The sequence below is a fragment of the Piliocolobus tephrosceles genome, chromosome 15 (genome assembly GCF_002776525.5).
Source record: "Piliocolobus tephrosceles isolate RC106 chromosome 15, ASM277652v3, whole genome shotgun sequence".
Taxonomy (NCBI): Eukaryota; Metazoa; Chordata; class Mammalia; order Primates; family Cercopithecidae; genus Piliocolobus; species Piliocolobus tephrosceles.
Window position 1 is genome coordinate 31,260,554 of NC_045448.1, and position 15,907 is coordinate 31,276,460.

At 48.9% G+C, this 15,907-nt stretch overlaps 1 protein-coding gene across 1 annotated transcript in view; it reads left to right on the forward strand.

Moving 5' to 3' along the window:
* Positions 1 to 2,501: 2,501 nt before the first annotated feature.
* Positions 2,502 to 15,907, forward strand: part of EHD3 (EH domain containing 3) — a 34,542-nt gene continuing 21,136 nt past the window's right edge. Inside the window, exons 1-2 of the mRNA XM_023217305.2 lie at positions 2,502 to 3,186; positions 13,973 to 14,149. Of these exons, the coding sequence (XP_023073073.1) occupies positions 2,960 to 3,186; positions 13,973 to 14,149 (404 nt within the window). The 5' untranslated portion in view covers positions 2,502 to 2,959. The remainder of the gene's footprint in view (positions 3,187 to 13,972; positions 14,150 to 15,907) is intronic.

The window sequence follows — 15,907 nt, forward strand, 5'->3', positions numbered from 1 at the left end:
ACAATGGCATGGTTGTACTGATTACAAAATTCTTGAAATATTTTCATAATGGGTCCCCTTGATTTCTTTCCTGTCACGCTGGCCATCCTGACCTCTCCCCGGGGACAGGCCCAGACCTCTCCAAGGTCCAGACACCACTGTATTAGCACCAGGTATGGCACAGGGCTCAAGTCTTGCTCCACTGGGAAGGCCAGTGTCTGTTCTGGGTGTTTGATTCTCATGCCTTGTGAGTTGTTAAATATCTTTAATATTACTCCTTAGGTTTTTATGCTGGTAGTAACTAAACACCAAGGGTGAAATATTAATCTGAGTGAATTCTCAACAAGAGGTGTCAGTTTTGGGTTTCAAGGAGAGAGTCAGGAGATCTGAGATGTAACTAAGGAGATTCTATTCAGCACTGGCCTCTGATCAATCCCCCCTCCTCTGAAATCCCTGCAGCTTCACCATACTCTTCTTGAAGCTCCTGCAGGCACTTCAAATGCAACATGTTTTAGAATGAATACATTATCTCTGTCTGCTAAATCAGCTCTCTCTGTGCCTCCCCTAATTAGTGGAAGAGGTTCTCCGACGATCTTATCCCCTATGGTAGAAAATTCAAAATCATCCTAGACTGTGTCTCACCCGTATGTCCTCTTTTTTATCACGTACCAAGATCTGACAATTCTATTCCATGAAAAAATCTTTTGAGTCTGACCTCTTCTCCAATCCCATTGCTGCTGTCAAGTTTTGGAATCGTTTCCTAAATGGTCTCTTGGCCTCTGTATTAGTCTGTTTTCACACAGCTATGAAGAAATACCCAAGACTGGGTAATTTATAAAGGAAAAAGGTTTAATTAACTCACAGCTCTGCATGGCTAGGGAGGCCTCAGGAAACTTCACAATCATGGCGAAACGGGAAGCAAACACATCCTTCACAAGATGGCAGGAGAAAGAAGTGTGAGGAGCGAAGCGGGAAGAGCCCCTTATAAAACCATCAGCTCTCACAAGAACTCACTCACTATCATAAGAACAGCATGAAGGAAACTGTTCCCATGATCCAATCTCCTCCCACCAGCTCTGTCCCTAGACACGTGGGGATTACAGGGATTACAATTAGAGATGAGATTTATGTGGGGACACAGAGCAAAACTATATCAATCTCCAACCTCTTGCCCCTCCAGTCCCTGCCCCTGACACTGCTCTTGGCATTCCAGTCCCTGCCTGGTCCATAGCCTACTCCTTCATCTGTGGAAGGGAGGGTAGTGGGAGCCATCAGCCTGGGCAGGGAAGAGTGTTTTCTCACTATACTGTTTAGAATGGTGCCAATACAAAGCATGTCAACTTTCAGCCAGTTTATTACTGGTTTTAAATTCTCTACACACAATGCACTGCTTTTGCCTACACCTGAACAGTGTTACCACTCACTCTCCTTGGTATGATGCTGGAGATAATATGATCTGCCATGAAGGTTAAATAAAGCAATGTTCACTGAGAACTCAGCCCAGGCCCCTGCACATGCTGATCATTTTGTTAATGTAACAATGATTAGTAATAGCATTGTTATTGGTTCCCCATCTCTGGCAAAGCCTTCCATGCTTGGCCTCCCTCACTCTCTTCCACCTTCCTAAACCGTACACTCCAGCTATGCCAAACAGTTTACTCTGCCTTAGACACACCAAGTTCTCCCATGTTCCTCAAGCCTTTGCAAATGCTCCTTACGCTGCTAGAATAATGAATGTCAATTCATCATTTAGGATCCAGCTTACAGTCTTGCTTTCCGTGAAGCCTTCCTCAAATTAGCCACACAAAAGGAGTGAATCCTCTCTGTATTCCCATGGCCCTCTGCTCATGCCTCCTCTTTAAAGCCTGCCTTCACTGGAGTTCCTGGAAGGAAGAGTCTGTTCAGCACTCATCTCTGTATCCAGTCACCAAAATTGCATCTGCCCCATAATAAATGCCCAATACTTGCAGGGATTTTGCTTGTTGGCTTGTTTTGTTTTGCTGGAATGAATGAATAAATAAAAGGGAACGATTATGACTTCACCCTAAGCCTAGCTAAAAGTTTGGGTAGTGACAGTTTTGGTTATTTTGTGGAACCTGATAGTGGGTCCTTCTTTCTATGCCAAAAAAAAAAAAAAAAAAAATCCCAAATAGTAGAGTACCTGTTTTCCTAGGAAATTGACCTCAGCAACCGAAGGAGAGGCGATTCAATGCAGGGAGGGTGATGAACAGGTCAACTCTGTCCTCGCAGCCGTCCCTGAGAGGGCGCTGTTCCCAAATCAAAGCCCCAGAGGCGGGGACTGAGACACCGGCGCTCTCCCCCGGGACTGGGTCAGCATACCTCTCCCCGCGCGGCCGCAGGTCTGGAGCTGAGCGCCTGCCCACAAACATGGCGGCGCCCTGCGCGGCTTCCCGTCGCCGGGACCATGGGGCCGGCCCTGCCTTGCCAGTACTCGGGGACTTCCTCTGCGCGCCGGCTTCCTGCCCAGCTGGCATTTAAACCAGCGCCTGGGGCTGCAGGATGCTGCTGCGGATGCGGAGCTGTCCGCGGGCTGGGCAGCGTCACCGCCTCCCCTGAGCCGCCTCGGTCCGGCAGGAGCGGAGCCGAAGCATCCCTTGCTGCACGCAGGGCAGAGCAGGCGAGGGCTGGGGGCCGATCGGGGACCCCGGTATCTGGCAGTTTCCTTGCAGGTTCGACTTTTAATTTCCAAGATTGCACCCCTCCTCCTCTAGCCCAGATCATTTATCCTCCCTCCGGCCTGGGCTGCTGGATGTAGCAGCGGCTGGACTTGGTCCCAGGAGCAGGGAGAGTGCGCTCCCGGCCCTCCTAGACGCGTGCCCGGGCCATGGTGCGGCTGAGCTCCGCGCTTGGGTGAGGCGGCGGCGCGGCTCGGAGCCCGGCGGACCGGTCCTACGGGACATCTTTCCTTGAGGAGGAGTCTTCCCCTGGGGCTGCGTGCCGGGGGCGAGCGGCGGCTGCGATGTTCAGCTGGCTGGGTACGGACGACCGCCGGAGGAAGGACCCCGAGGTTTTCCAGACGGTGAGTGAGGGGCTCAAGAAACTCTACAAGAGCAAGCTGCTGCCCTTGGAAGAGCATTACCGCTTCCACGAGTTCCACTCGCCCGCCCTGGAGGATGCCGACTTCGACAACAAGCCCATGGTTCTGCTGGTGGGCCAGTACTCCACTGGGAAGACCACCTTCATCAGGTGAGCCGGCCCAGGGTCCCGGCAGCCCACCCCGGAGCCCAGCGCCTAGTCCCTCCAGTCACTCCTGGTGCTCCACTCCTGACAGGGGACCAATGGGAAGCCTTCAGTTGAGGGCTCTGAAGATATCTGTGTTTGTGCAGGCGTCAAAATCTTACCCCATAATTTTTGCTGGTCCCCCTTCCCATCCTACCCAATACCTGTACACTCTACTTGGCCCTTGGCTCTAGTGGTCAACCTGAAGTATTCAAGTGTAAAGCCATTCCTGGTCTCCCCATCTTATGGATGATGCAATCGAGCCCCAGGAGGCACAATGGAAGAGCTCCTGGTCTCTGGAGCACCTTATGCTGGTGGGGATGTCTTGCATCTTCACTTTTTAGAAACACATCATTCACGGGCAAAACCTCTTCCCTTGCTTTTCAAGGGGCTTGGCACTCACGTGGGTGCCTCACAGTTGCAGCTGAGTTCTGATGGGTGCAGGCCTGGGGACAGAGGTGGCCTGGGGATGCTACTTGTCCTCCTTTTGTCATTTCCTTCTCTAAAGCAGAGCTCCTGGGTGTGTATATATGTATCTTGGAGACTCGACAGAGTCCAGAAGCAGAATGCTTTTTTTTTCCTTTCTCTTATTTGATCTTAATGGCTCAATAAGAATATTAAAGACTCTTAGAGGTGGAAGGGATATTGGCATTGTCTCATCCAGTTCCTGACTTGCAGGTGAGATGACTGAGGAGCAGAGAAGTTAAATGAATTGTGCAGAGCCATCTAAAGAGTGGGCAGCAGACCTGGGATCTAAGTCCTAGATGCATGTGAGGAGATGGTTGGCTAAACGCCTGTAACTCTGAGAGTGAGTCATCCATTCCCTTCAATTACAGAATCCTTGGGCTGGAGGGAAGCTCAAGAAGTCAGTTTGTTCACCCTGCATTCAGAGAGGTCCACCAGAGGCCCTTCCTATCTTTAGATAACAGGCTTCTCTCCAGTTGTCAATCCTCCCAACTTCAAGGCCGGCCATTTTTCTTGGCCTCTTTTACAGCCATTCCAAGCTGTTGAGAATGCTGTGGCCCTCTGTCTTAAGAGTCAGGCTCCCACAGACTGAGAATGGAGTTTGGTGGCCCCCCAAAGTCAAACGTGCTCATCTCCTGCAGAGGGTTTGGAAAGCAGGGGTACCCGTGTTCCTATTCCTTGGCTGTCTGAGCATCCACAGCATGCGAAATGCTGTGCTTTGGTGAGGAGAGCAGAAAAGTTAACAGTCTAGTTACTAATTTTCTAGGTACTAATTTTCTCTAACATCGACCTTGTAACGCAAGCCTTCTGGAAGTAGCACCATGCTAATAGGTCATGTCTAAACACAACACCACATTGAGTTTGTCCTTGTGGAGTGCACAGCCTAGGGCTCAGCAGCTTTGAGAGGCCAAGTGATTTCTGAAGGAGTTTGGGAGGTGATGGGCCTGTTGGCTCTTGTATGTTTTGTATTGATAGAACTGCAAGAGGCCTTTGAGATTAATCTAATCCATTGCTTCTTAACTTTCTATCTTTAGAAAAATGTGCATGCATCCCAAATTTGCATATAATGTTGGGGATGCAAGGACCATCTTTGGACTTTAGGGTGGGAACCCCTGATCTAAGCTATGCCCCTTGTTTTATTAAGCACCCATTGCTGCCAAAGGCACTTCAGAGCTGCCTGAGTTGTGTGCAGGGTTTCCTTTGTGAGTCCTGGCCTCCACTTGGCCCATTCGTGCCTCAAGGGAAATGCAGGCCATTTGCAGATGGCCCTTGCCCTCTCACAGCCTTCCCTGGCTCTCTGCACATATGGTATTTATAACCTTTCCTACATTATTTGTAGCTTCTCCTTCCTGGAGTACGATCACTGACAAGACAACATCCATGCCTTAGCATCTCCGGGGCCTCTTCCAGGGTCTCAGCTATAGGAGGTTCCCAGCAGACATTTTGCAGAATGGGAGGGAAGATGGGGAGAGGCGAGGATCCCCAAGCAGCGGACAGGTTTAACTGCCTTTTGTCTGAGACACTCTCCCGGCTTTGCCTGAGTCATCGCTGGCTGTTAACTGGGTCTAAGAAAGTGGCAGAGTCAAATTGCCACAGATGATTCCTTGTCTGAGGGAGACAGCAAGACCGGGAGAGACAGATCTCTCTTCTTTCTTATCCTCCATGTGCAATAGTTCCCTCTCCCCACTCATGTCAGCAACTGAATTTAGCTCATGTGTCAAAAGCTGTCTCCCCTTGGGGGAGTGTCAGCCAGCACTGTAGGAGGGGTCGTACCAGAGGGAACCCTCCAGAATCAAATCGTGTACTTTTCTTCTTTCTCATAAAATCCAATAAACAGTTGTTTTTAATTGGAAAATATAGAAAAGAATAAATTTAAAGAAGAAAGAAAGTCACCCATAATCCCATGACTTAGGAGAAGCTATTTTAATTTACATATAAAACATTTATATATAAAGCATATAATTTATATATAAAATATATTTCCAGTATTTGTAGCTATTTTATAGCACAGTTGAGATCATGCTGTACATATAATTTTGTGTGCTGGCTTGTTTGTTTTTGTTTTTGTTTTTGAGATGGAGTCTCACTGTGTCACCCAGGCTGGGGTACAATGGCACAATCTCGGCTCACTGCAACCTCCGCCTCCTGTGTTCAAGCGACTCTCCTGCCTCAGCCTCCCAAGTAGCTGGGGTTACAGGCGCCCACCACCACACCTGGCTAATTTTGGTATTTGAAGTAGAGATGGGGTTTTGCCATGTTAGGCAGACTGGTCTCAAACTCCTTACCTCAGGGTATCCACCCACCTCAGCTTCCCAAAGTGCTGGGGATTACAGACGTGAGCTACTGCGTCTGGCCAGTTTTTCTTACTTATAGCATGAACATTTCCCATGTTATAAGCATTATTTGTAAGCATTATTTTTAACAACTGCATACTATTTCACTGTTTGTATATACAATTATTTAACTAATGAGTAATAACTAATGAATAGCATTGTTTTTAACAGCTGCATACTATTTCATTGTGTGTATATACGAGTCTTCATTTACTTAATCTACTTCTCTTGGATGTTTTAGGCTATTTCTAATTTTTTGTTATTGTAGAATAATTCTGAATATCTCTGTGTATACTATTTTTTCCTATATTGTGTGTGTGGGTTTTTGGTTTTTTTTTTTTTTTTTTTGAGATTCCCAGAAGTGGAATTGCTAGGCCAAAGGTTGGGCAGAGTTTTGTTTAAATTATTTTTTAACTTTAAAATTGTTGTATTAAGAGTCATATTTTGCAGTTGTTTTCCAAGAAGGTGAGTTGACACTGCATCCCTTCCCCAGAGTGAGTGAGGCTGCTCTGGGGTGGATAAGTACGTCCATGCCTAGGTCTCAGAAGGCCTCCTCCCCTCCCTTCTCCCATCCCTGCTTCTCGCCTTGATTCTTGTCTCCATCCCAGGCCTGAACCTGTGAGGGGCCTTTTCCTCAGAAACAAAGACTTGCCTCTTCATTCCCCCAGTTCTTGGCGTTTTGCCCCTGAGGGTCCATCTACTTTCTGTTATATGTGCTTGCCACGGGGTCTATTTCTTGTCTCAGGAAGAACACACAGAAAAGGACATTCTTCTAATAACTAATTAATGTGCTGTGATCTTTGCCTGAAATAACTTCCCTGGCCTAAGGCCCGGCAACACAGAGTAATAAAATAAACAGTAAATTGGCTTGGCGGCTGCCCTCTCCAACACAGGCTCCTCTTTGGAGTACAGTAGCTCTGTGTCCCTCGGGCCCTGGCAGCCTTTCCTCCTGCCTCTGCTATTCTTCTTCCTTTGCTATTTCTCTGCCTGGCATGCAGCCTCGAATCCCTCCTTCCTTAGACCCTCTGGCCCCTGGTCACTCCTTCCCGCTGCCTACTTCTGTGGCCCCTTATTCTGCAGGTAGTGGAGGTGAGTAGCTGGCTGCTCCAGGGACTGAGAAAGGCCTGAGTACTTCCGTGGGCCATGAGGGAGGCCTCCCAGGACCTTGGCAGAGCTGAGATAGGGGCTCTAGCGGGTTGGCTGTGGGGGCCTGGGGCTGCAGAGCTAAGCTGCCCTGGGCTCCACAGGGAGGCTGGGCTGGTCTTGAGGGTTACACGGACCTTCTATCATGTGACTTGGACTCTGAGGCATGAGCACACGGTGGGGCTGCTGGGAGTCCACCCAGAGGACTACTGAGCTGACCCTTTCAGCTTCTCCCACTTCAGGAGACTGCGACCTCCCACCCCAAAGGCGACCTGTCATTTGCTGTGGCTGTACCAGCTCTCATCACCACCCTGACATCCCCACCCCAGACATTACAGCGCCACGGCGCCAGGAAAGATGGTTCTCCAGAAAGCCAAAGGGATAAAGTAAGAGGACCACCGCCCCAGTAGACCCACTCACTGCAAAGTCCATCCTGCCGGGCACAGCCCCTGCATCGCCTTCAGCCCTGTCTACCCACCGAGGCCAGGGGATGTCGTTATCTGTCAGGGTTCTGATCTGCTGGCTCTCTAAAGGGGCCTGGGTGAAAATCCACCTGCTTCTTACAAGGCCTAAGTGTTACACAAGGGAGCAGAAGGCCTTAAGCCAGAGGAACTGTGTCTACGTGCCTCAGCCTGGCTTAGGGGCTGCCTTGTAAGTCAGGTGCCTGGAAGTCATCAGGAAAAACATTTACTGGGAGGAGAAAGACCTTGGGGAAAGGTCTCCCTCCCACTCCCATTGACAGTGGGACGAAGGCCATGGAACACAGTCCAAGTCAGCAGAATCCAGCTCCACCACTTCCTGCCCAGAGACCTGGTTAGGAAGGTCTGACAGAGGTCAGGCCACCTCCCCTTTCTGACCTGCAGTTTCCTTATCCATAAGATGTGAATAGTAATAACTGCCTCACAGCATTACTGACCGGATTCAGGGGGAGGCAGAACCAGTTTAGCACCAGCTATGCTCCAGGCCCCGCGCATGGGGCTTTATCATTTCCTCTTCTCTCTCGAGCTGACTCTGATATGAGCTTAGAGGCAGGCTCTCAGGAAGGTGCGGGAAGGCCCTTCTCCAGCACGAAGGGGAGGGCTGAAGAAAAGGCACGTCGCTGAGCTCTGGGGATGGTGCCGAGTAGTGCCCTGGGCGGGCTGGCCTGTCGCAAGGAGGCTGGACTCTCTGGCCACCAGATTCTCCTTCGTGCTGGAATCCCTTCATCACATGGCTGAGGGTGCTTTCGACAGGGCCAGTTATAGCTGCTCCAGGGAACACAGAGCTGACTCATGCCTTAACTTGGCTGTGGAGTCTCCCATCCACTTCCTCGCTTGTGTCTATGGGGTGCGTTACAGTCTCCCTCAAACCCACGAGGCCGACAGGGCGAGTATTATCATCCTGGACTCAATCTGTCCTGTCTCCCCTCATTCTCGTGTGTCCCTGTCTCTGCTGTTCCCACCCTGGCTTGAATTAACTTTTCTTTTTTTACACTGCTGTGGGAATGTTTTCTCCTGGCAACAGAGGCAATCTGTATCGCTCCCCATAAAGAATCAGTGCATGAGATTCCTCAATAGATTTTTCCTTTCTGGACACAGTGGTGGCTTTGTTACAGGGGCACCCGCTGCTGTAAGCCATACCCAAATGTCCCTGAGAATTTACCCCACCCGACTGTGCTGCCTGGACTTGCTGGTGGCCTCATTAGACTCAGTGTTTCCCCAGATCCATGTGTGGCCAGCAAGTTTTGGGTCACGTGGGTTTAGCAGGACAAACCCCAGGCCCTTGCCTGACCACCTCAGGCTGCGGTCCTGTAACTTCTCCGGAAGCCACCCTGTTAGGCTGGGAAGCCTTCGCTCGTCTGCTGAGAACACCACGTCCCTCTCGGGGGTGGAATTTGAGATGCCTGTGTGAGGATGATTCTTCATCACTGCTGTTTGGCCCTGTTCATTCTGGGTATTTTTGAGGCTGCCTCAGAATGGTTCTTTTCAGCCCTCTCTATTTCAGCTGTCCCTGGAGCCTTTGTTGATCCCTACTTCCCGCAATCCACTGTTGCTGCTCCCTTGCAGAGCCCTGCTTAGAGCTTCTCATCCGCACACTCACTAGATCAGCTGCCTGGGCAAGCAAAGATAAATGAGGTTTCCCAATCAGGGTGGAATCTTTCTCATGAAGGGTAATCTTGCCCGACTGTTTGTAAGTCCAAAAGTGTCCTTTTAGAGCCCTTGGGGCCAGGGACCTGCTGTGATCACATGATAGCAGCAGCTTTGGGATGCCACACCCCAGTCACTGAGGCCAAGCAGGGAACCCCACGGCTGATATTTATAGAGATGAGTACACTCCTGCGTTTGTGGGCCTCAAAGCCTCCCCTCCCCTCCAAGGCCTGGCCCTGCCTGCCTCCTGCCAAACCATATTTCTTTGTGGCCTTCTTGTCCCATTCATTGTTCTAAAAGGGAGCTCAACCCTTTTGGCCTGTCCCTAAAGATGGCTGCATTTCCTGGTCAAGGCAGGAAAGGAGAGTGAGTGTAGTGGTTAGGAGCATGAACTCAAATCCAAGTGCCAGTTTCAAATCCTAGCCCTGTTACTATTTACTGAGTGCATCACCTGGGGCACATCGTTTAACCTGTATCTTCTCCTTCTTCAAATGGAATGATAATCTAGGTAATTTAAGGTACTGGTTAAATGGTTAACTTCTGCAATGAATTAAATCCTCAGAACACCCTGTGAGATAGGTTTTCTTATTAGGTCCATTTGATGAGGAAGAGCAGAGTGCTGACATCATAGTATATGGGAAGGTGAAATGAGATAATCCATGGAAAATTTAGAATAACATCCAGCACATCGCAGGTACTCAGTCAGTTTGAATGATTACCCACCATGTTATGGAGGGAGGTACTGAGATTCCCTGAGTTAAGTACCCCCTGGAAAGCATAGCCCTCAAGGTTAGAGGAAGCAGGTTGACTGGCCCCAGGCCACTGAGATTCCCAGCTTCTCCCAGGAGGCCCTGAAGGACAACGTATTCTGAGAAGGCAGGAAGTGCTAGCCAAGGGTACAGCTGTTAGGATTCACTCTCATCACAACCTCGGTGCCAGCTTTCAGAGGGATCCTCTGACCAGGGGAAATCCTGCTCTCACACTCCGATCATTGAGCTGGGATCTGGAGGGATGAGGAGCTTCCCAAGACAACCTGAAAGCCATCTGTGCCCTGTGTGGTGGGTGGCCTTTGGACAGGAGGGCTCCAACTCTCAGCGGATCAGCAGCTTCCTCCAGGGCTGGCTGCTGAGACTTCCCCTTGGGGACGGAGCCCATAGCAACCTGACTTTAACTACCATGGAACCGCAGAGTAAATTCACAGCTCAGAACGCTGCTCAAAGGCACAAATGGGATGTTGATGAGTGGGAGGAAGCCCTGGCGAGCCTCCCTGGCCACCACCCCTCTGTGCAGACCAGGCCTGCTGCTGCAGTCCACCTGCGCTGGCCCACCTTAGGGAGTCACAGGATGGGCAGAGAGCGAGGGCATGGGCCCTGGAGATGTGGCCTCTGGTACTAGCTCTGCCCTGTCGGCCTGTGGGGCCTTATCAGCTCGCTGGGCAGTGGTTTCCTCAGGGTAGAAGACAGTTGAAGAATGAAGGATTTGGTCAGACTGATGTGCATGTGGATTCCAGCTCTGTTACTAGCTGTTTAACTTTGAGAAGCCATGTAACCCTTCTAATCCTCAGTTTCCTCAGTGCCTGCCTATCTATAGGGCTCCTGTGAGAACCAAAGGAGATGCTGTTGTCAAAACATTTAGCATAATGTGTGACATGTGGAAAGGCTATGGAATGTCAGCAGTTATTTCAGTCAAATGAAAGGCTGGGTCCAGAGCAGGTTACCAACACTGGCTGGACCTAGAATCAGCTGGGTAACTTGGAGAAGTAGCAGAGTCCAGGGCTCTACTCCTGATAGAGCAGTGAGGACCTCTGGGAGTGGGGCCCAGACACCAAGAGCTAAAGCCCCACAGGGGGCTGGGATGTGCAGCAGGCTGAGGACCACCCACTAGGAGATCTCCAAGTTTCCCAACTTAACAGTCTCTGTTTTAACATCTCTGTTCCTGAGGGCCTCCTGGCTCTTCCCTCTGTGCATAACTACAGGCCCCCAAGGTTTAAAGCAGGAGGGGGATTCTCAGCGCTTGGGGAGAGCCCACCCCAAGGGCCTGTATTTGTTGGGCAACATCTCTTAGCTCCTGTCCATCAAGGTCTTGGAGGATGCCCCAGGGCTCTCCTCTGGCCGGTCCGAACCCAAGGTAGTTCTGAGCTCCTTTCTTCAGCCTGGTCTCATGCTGCTTGGCTCAAAGCTGTTCTGAGCTCCTGGAGGGCTGGCTGGTTCTTAGGCGTTCGGTATGCCTCTGCTCTTGGCTTCTAAAGAGGACCATGGAGAGGGGGAGGGGACTTTGGGCTCTCACCGCGCAGACCTGGAGAAGAGCAGAGAGTCACCTACCTTCCCGGGCCACAGCCAGAAGGTCAGAGGAATGGTCTGCTCACCATCCCCCTGTCCTTTCAGGAGTGGCCACCAATGAGGGACAGAGCTGTGTGGGTGTGAGTGACACAGATGGTCACCACCCAGAAGTGCATCCTTCAGGCAGCAGATCAGGGAACAGACTTTTAGAACAGGAGGCACCTGTTCTATCACATTGTCTAGCCTCTTAAAGGGAACGGAGGATGGGGCCCAGAGAGGGGAGGGGGCCTGCCTGAGGCTGCACAGTGAGTGAACAGGACCAGATCTTGGACCTCTGGCCCCCTCCTGGCCCACACTAAAGGACAGAAAGAGAACATGTTAAAAACCATTCCATAAAAATAAACAAACCCCCTTCCTCTTCTTCGCCTGTCTGATTGGGATAATGTGTAAACTCTCCTACTGCCATTTGTCTTCCATCTAGGAAGAACTGAAATAGTTGAAAGTTATTTGTAAAATTGTAAATGGTCAGCAATGTGGCCGTTAAATTAGCCAGTAATAACCCATATAATGGAATTCTACATTGTCATTAGGAGGAATAGAATAGATCTGTCCTGCTATGTCCTAAACATATTAAGCATAAAAAGAAACACATGCATTGATAATATCCATGTAATCATCACAGGATCTCTACATTCCTGCTTGTGCACATTACAACATCCTTCATGGTTACAAAGCATGCACGCGTTGTGGGGAGGGGTGTGTATGTGTGGGTGTTGGGTGCGGAAGGAAGGTATTGACACATAAAAGGTAACTTTTTGACACCTATTTAGGTAGTGCAGGTAAAAAACCAAACACATATTTAAAAACATAGCACAATTATAATCTCTATCTGGGAATCCCACCATATACTATTACATTTGTAATGAAATTGCCTAATACCCAAGGGCACAAGGGAGGACTCATTTGTTGAACGTATCTGTTTTTGCCAGGTGCTATACAAGGCATTTTGAATGTAGTCTCTTCTTTGATAGTTGGAATTAAATGGATAATGACAAGAAAGCTAGAATGAAAGGTGTGCAGGTTGCTTCTATGCTAAAAAATAAGATCAGGTGGCTGGGCGCAGTGGCTCATGCCTGTAATCCCAGTACTTTGGGATAGGCCAAAGCAGGTGGATCACCTGAGGTCAGAAGTTCAGGACCAGCCTGGCCAACATGGGGAAACCCCATCTCTACTAAAAATACAAAAAAATTAGCCAAGCATGGTGGCAGGCACCTGTAATTCTAGCTACTCCGGAGGCTGAGGCAGGTGACTCATTTGAACCTGGGAGGTGGAGGTTGTAGTGAGCTGAGAACATGCCACTGCACTCCAGCCTGGGCAACAGAGTGACACTCCATCTCAACAAAATAAATAAATAAGATCATAAATGTGTAGATCTGTGTGAACACTTAATAACATAGTACTTGTGTGCATGGGACATTTCTGGAAGGATACAGGATACAAAATACAGATACTAGAGGTGTAGGATAGGATGGAGATTCATTATTCTTTCTTTTCCTTTCTCTTTCTCTCTTTCTTTCTTTCTTTTCTTTCTTTTCTTTCTTTCTTTTTTTGAGATAGAGTTTCGCTCTTGTTGCCCAGGCTGTAGTGCAATGGCATGATCTTGGCTCACTGCGACCTCTGCCTCCTGGGTTCAAATGATTCTCCTGCCTCAGCTTCCCTAGTAGCTGGGATTACAAGCTTCTGCCACCACGCCCAGCTAATTTTTGTATTTTTAGTAGAGACGGGGTTTCACCATGTTGGCCAGGCTGGTCTTGAACTCCTGACCTTATGATCCGCCTGCCTCGGCCTCCCAAAGTGCTGAGATTACAGGCGTGAGCCACCGTGCCCAGCCAGAGATTCATTTTTCATAGTGTACCTTTTATATTGTTTGTATTTTGTATCACATATGAGCTATGTTTATATTAAAGAACCAGTTAAATAAAGACCTATGAAAAGCCAGCAGAGTCTATGGAAAGTTTAGTTCTAACCATGCCTTTGTGTGGGTGCTTCAGCAGATTACCTTCAGTTATGGAGTCTGTAATACTCTGTGTAAGAATCATTTCAATCCATGCTTTGTTTCTGAGCCTAAACCTTGCTCCTTCCACCCCCGCCCACCAGCCCCCAACTGATTGAGAAAGGGAAAAAGATAAGGACCAAAAAACAGAATATTTTAAGTTCAGCTGAAATTCCACCTGCTCTACAAAGTTCTTTGGACTCATTATCTAACAGGCATTTCTCCCGGCTATGAGATCCTGCTGCTGTGGCTCTGCCCTCCCCTGTGACTCGTATGTTGTCTGCCTTATAGTAGACATGCTGTGTTGGTCTTTGAGCAAAATGCCTGCATTAGGACTGTGCTCCTTCTTGCTAGGTACCTGCTGGAACAGGACTTCCCAGGCATGAGGATTGGGCCCGAGCCCACCACAGACTCCTTCATTGCGGTGATGCAGGGAGACATGGAGGGGATCATCCCTGGGAACGCCCTGGTGGTGGATCCCAAGAAACCCTTCAGGAAACTCAATGCCTTTGGCAACGCCTTCTTGAACAGGTGAGTGTGGAGGGGAACACAACACTTTCGAGTGCTCTCTTTTCTTCTTCTTGGAGTATGGGGGGTGAAAGAACAATAGGCAGGGTCTTGGGAGTCTTGGTGCCTAGAGTCTCCTGTCAATCTTTCCATACCTAGATTGTCCCTTGCTTGCTGAGAGTGTAATTGAGTCAGTTGTGAGATGCAGCAGCTGCAAATGCTGGGCTGATTCCTCCTTATCAGGGAGCAAGGAAGGACACAGCATTGACTTAGGTCACATTCCTCTACCCTGCACCTACCCCTAGTAAAAGTGGAGGAGGATGCTCCATGTAGTTCCCAGCATTTGCCTAAATGTGCAGTGGCTGGGATTTGCGTCCAACTGGAAGGAGGCAGACGAAGGTTCTTTTCTGTTCACGGATATTGTTTCTACCTGGGGGGAAGAACCCGGACTTCAGAGGAAAGCCTTGGGTTTGAGCACTGACTCTTCTACTAAATTAAATGAGCTTGCATAGGTCACCTCTCTTCCCCCAGAACAAGTTTAGCCTTGCAGATACCAAGATCATCATGATGATTTGAATGGAGAAAGCTCTAGGAATGCTTGGCAAACTCATCTGGGCCTTCACATTAATTATTCTGTTTAACCAGAATGCAGGCTGATCCCCTGCTCACACTTATTACACTTATAAATCCAGTTTCATATGTGCATGGTAAATACTTTGAAAATAATTTTAAAACTACTTTTTCTACTTGGAGGTGTTTAGAGTAGAGGTAATGAATACGGGCTTTGCCTTCAGATAGACCTGGGTTCAAATCCTGCCTAATACTGTGGCTCTTGAACAAGTTACAAAACTTCTTTGTTTCTTATTTTTCCCATCTGTAAAATAGGATAGTAGGAGTTAAAGGAGAAATAAGTGGGACAGTGAACAGAAAACACTTCGTGCCTGGCACATAGTAACCAACAGGTTGGTTAGTGATAGTGTTATGTCTTGTTTCATTTGATTCCTTAATTGTTTAGTGAATGGAATAGGCATCTCCTGTGGCCATTCTTCAGTTGTGGAAGGTGAGGCTCATTGCCCAAAGGATTCTTGATGTCTCCTATTCCAAATATATATATATATATTTTTTTTTTTTTTTTTGGTGAGACGGAGTTTCACTCTTGTTGCCCAGGCTGGAGTGCAATGGTGTGATCTCGGCTCATCACAACCTCTGCCTCCCAGATTCAAGCAATTCTCCTGCCTCAGCCTCCCAAGTAGCTGGGATTACAGACATGCGTCACCATGCCTGACTAATTTTGTATTATTTTTTTTTTTAATAGAGACAGGGTTTCTCCATATTGGTCAGGCTGGTCTCAAACTCCCAACCTCAGGTGATCCACCTGTCTTGGCCTCCCAAAGTGCTGGGATTACAGGCGTGAGCCACCGTGCCCAGCCCCAAATAATATTTTTTATATTTGAACCTATGAAATTGTTTCTGACCTTTCTTACAGTGGCATGGAGTCAATAACAGTCTGAGACAGGGACAGGGAAACAACCACATGAATGAAATGTGGAATTGTGAGTGGCCAAGGTGTGCACCCAGAGTAGGGAGCAGAGGAAGGGCCCTGCTGAGAAATCTCAGGAACTTGGCCTGGCAGAGAGGCCCAGGCATGGGGTTTGGTTTATGTCGGGAATGAAGCTAAGGTCTGTTTAGGAAGAATGAGGAGGTCGTGGTGGTAAGGTGCAGCGGAGCAGGCGTCCTGGAGTCCAGGGGTGTCTCTCATACCTGGGAATGAAGCCGAGGTCC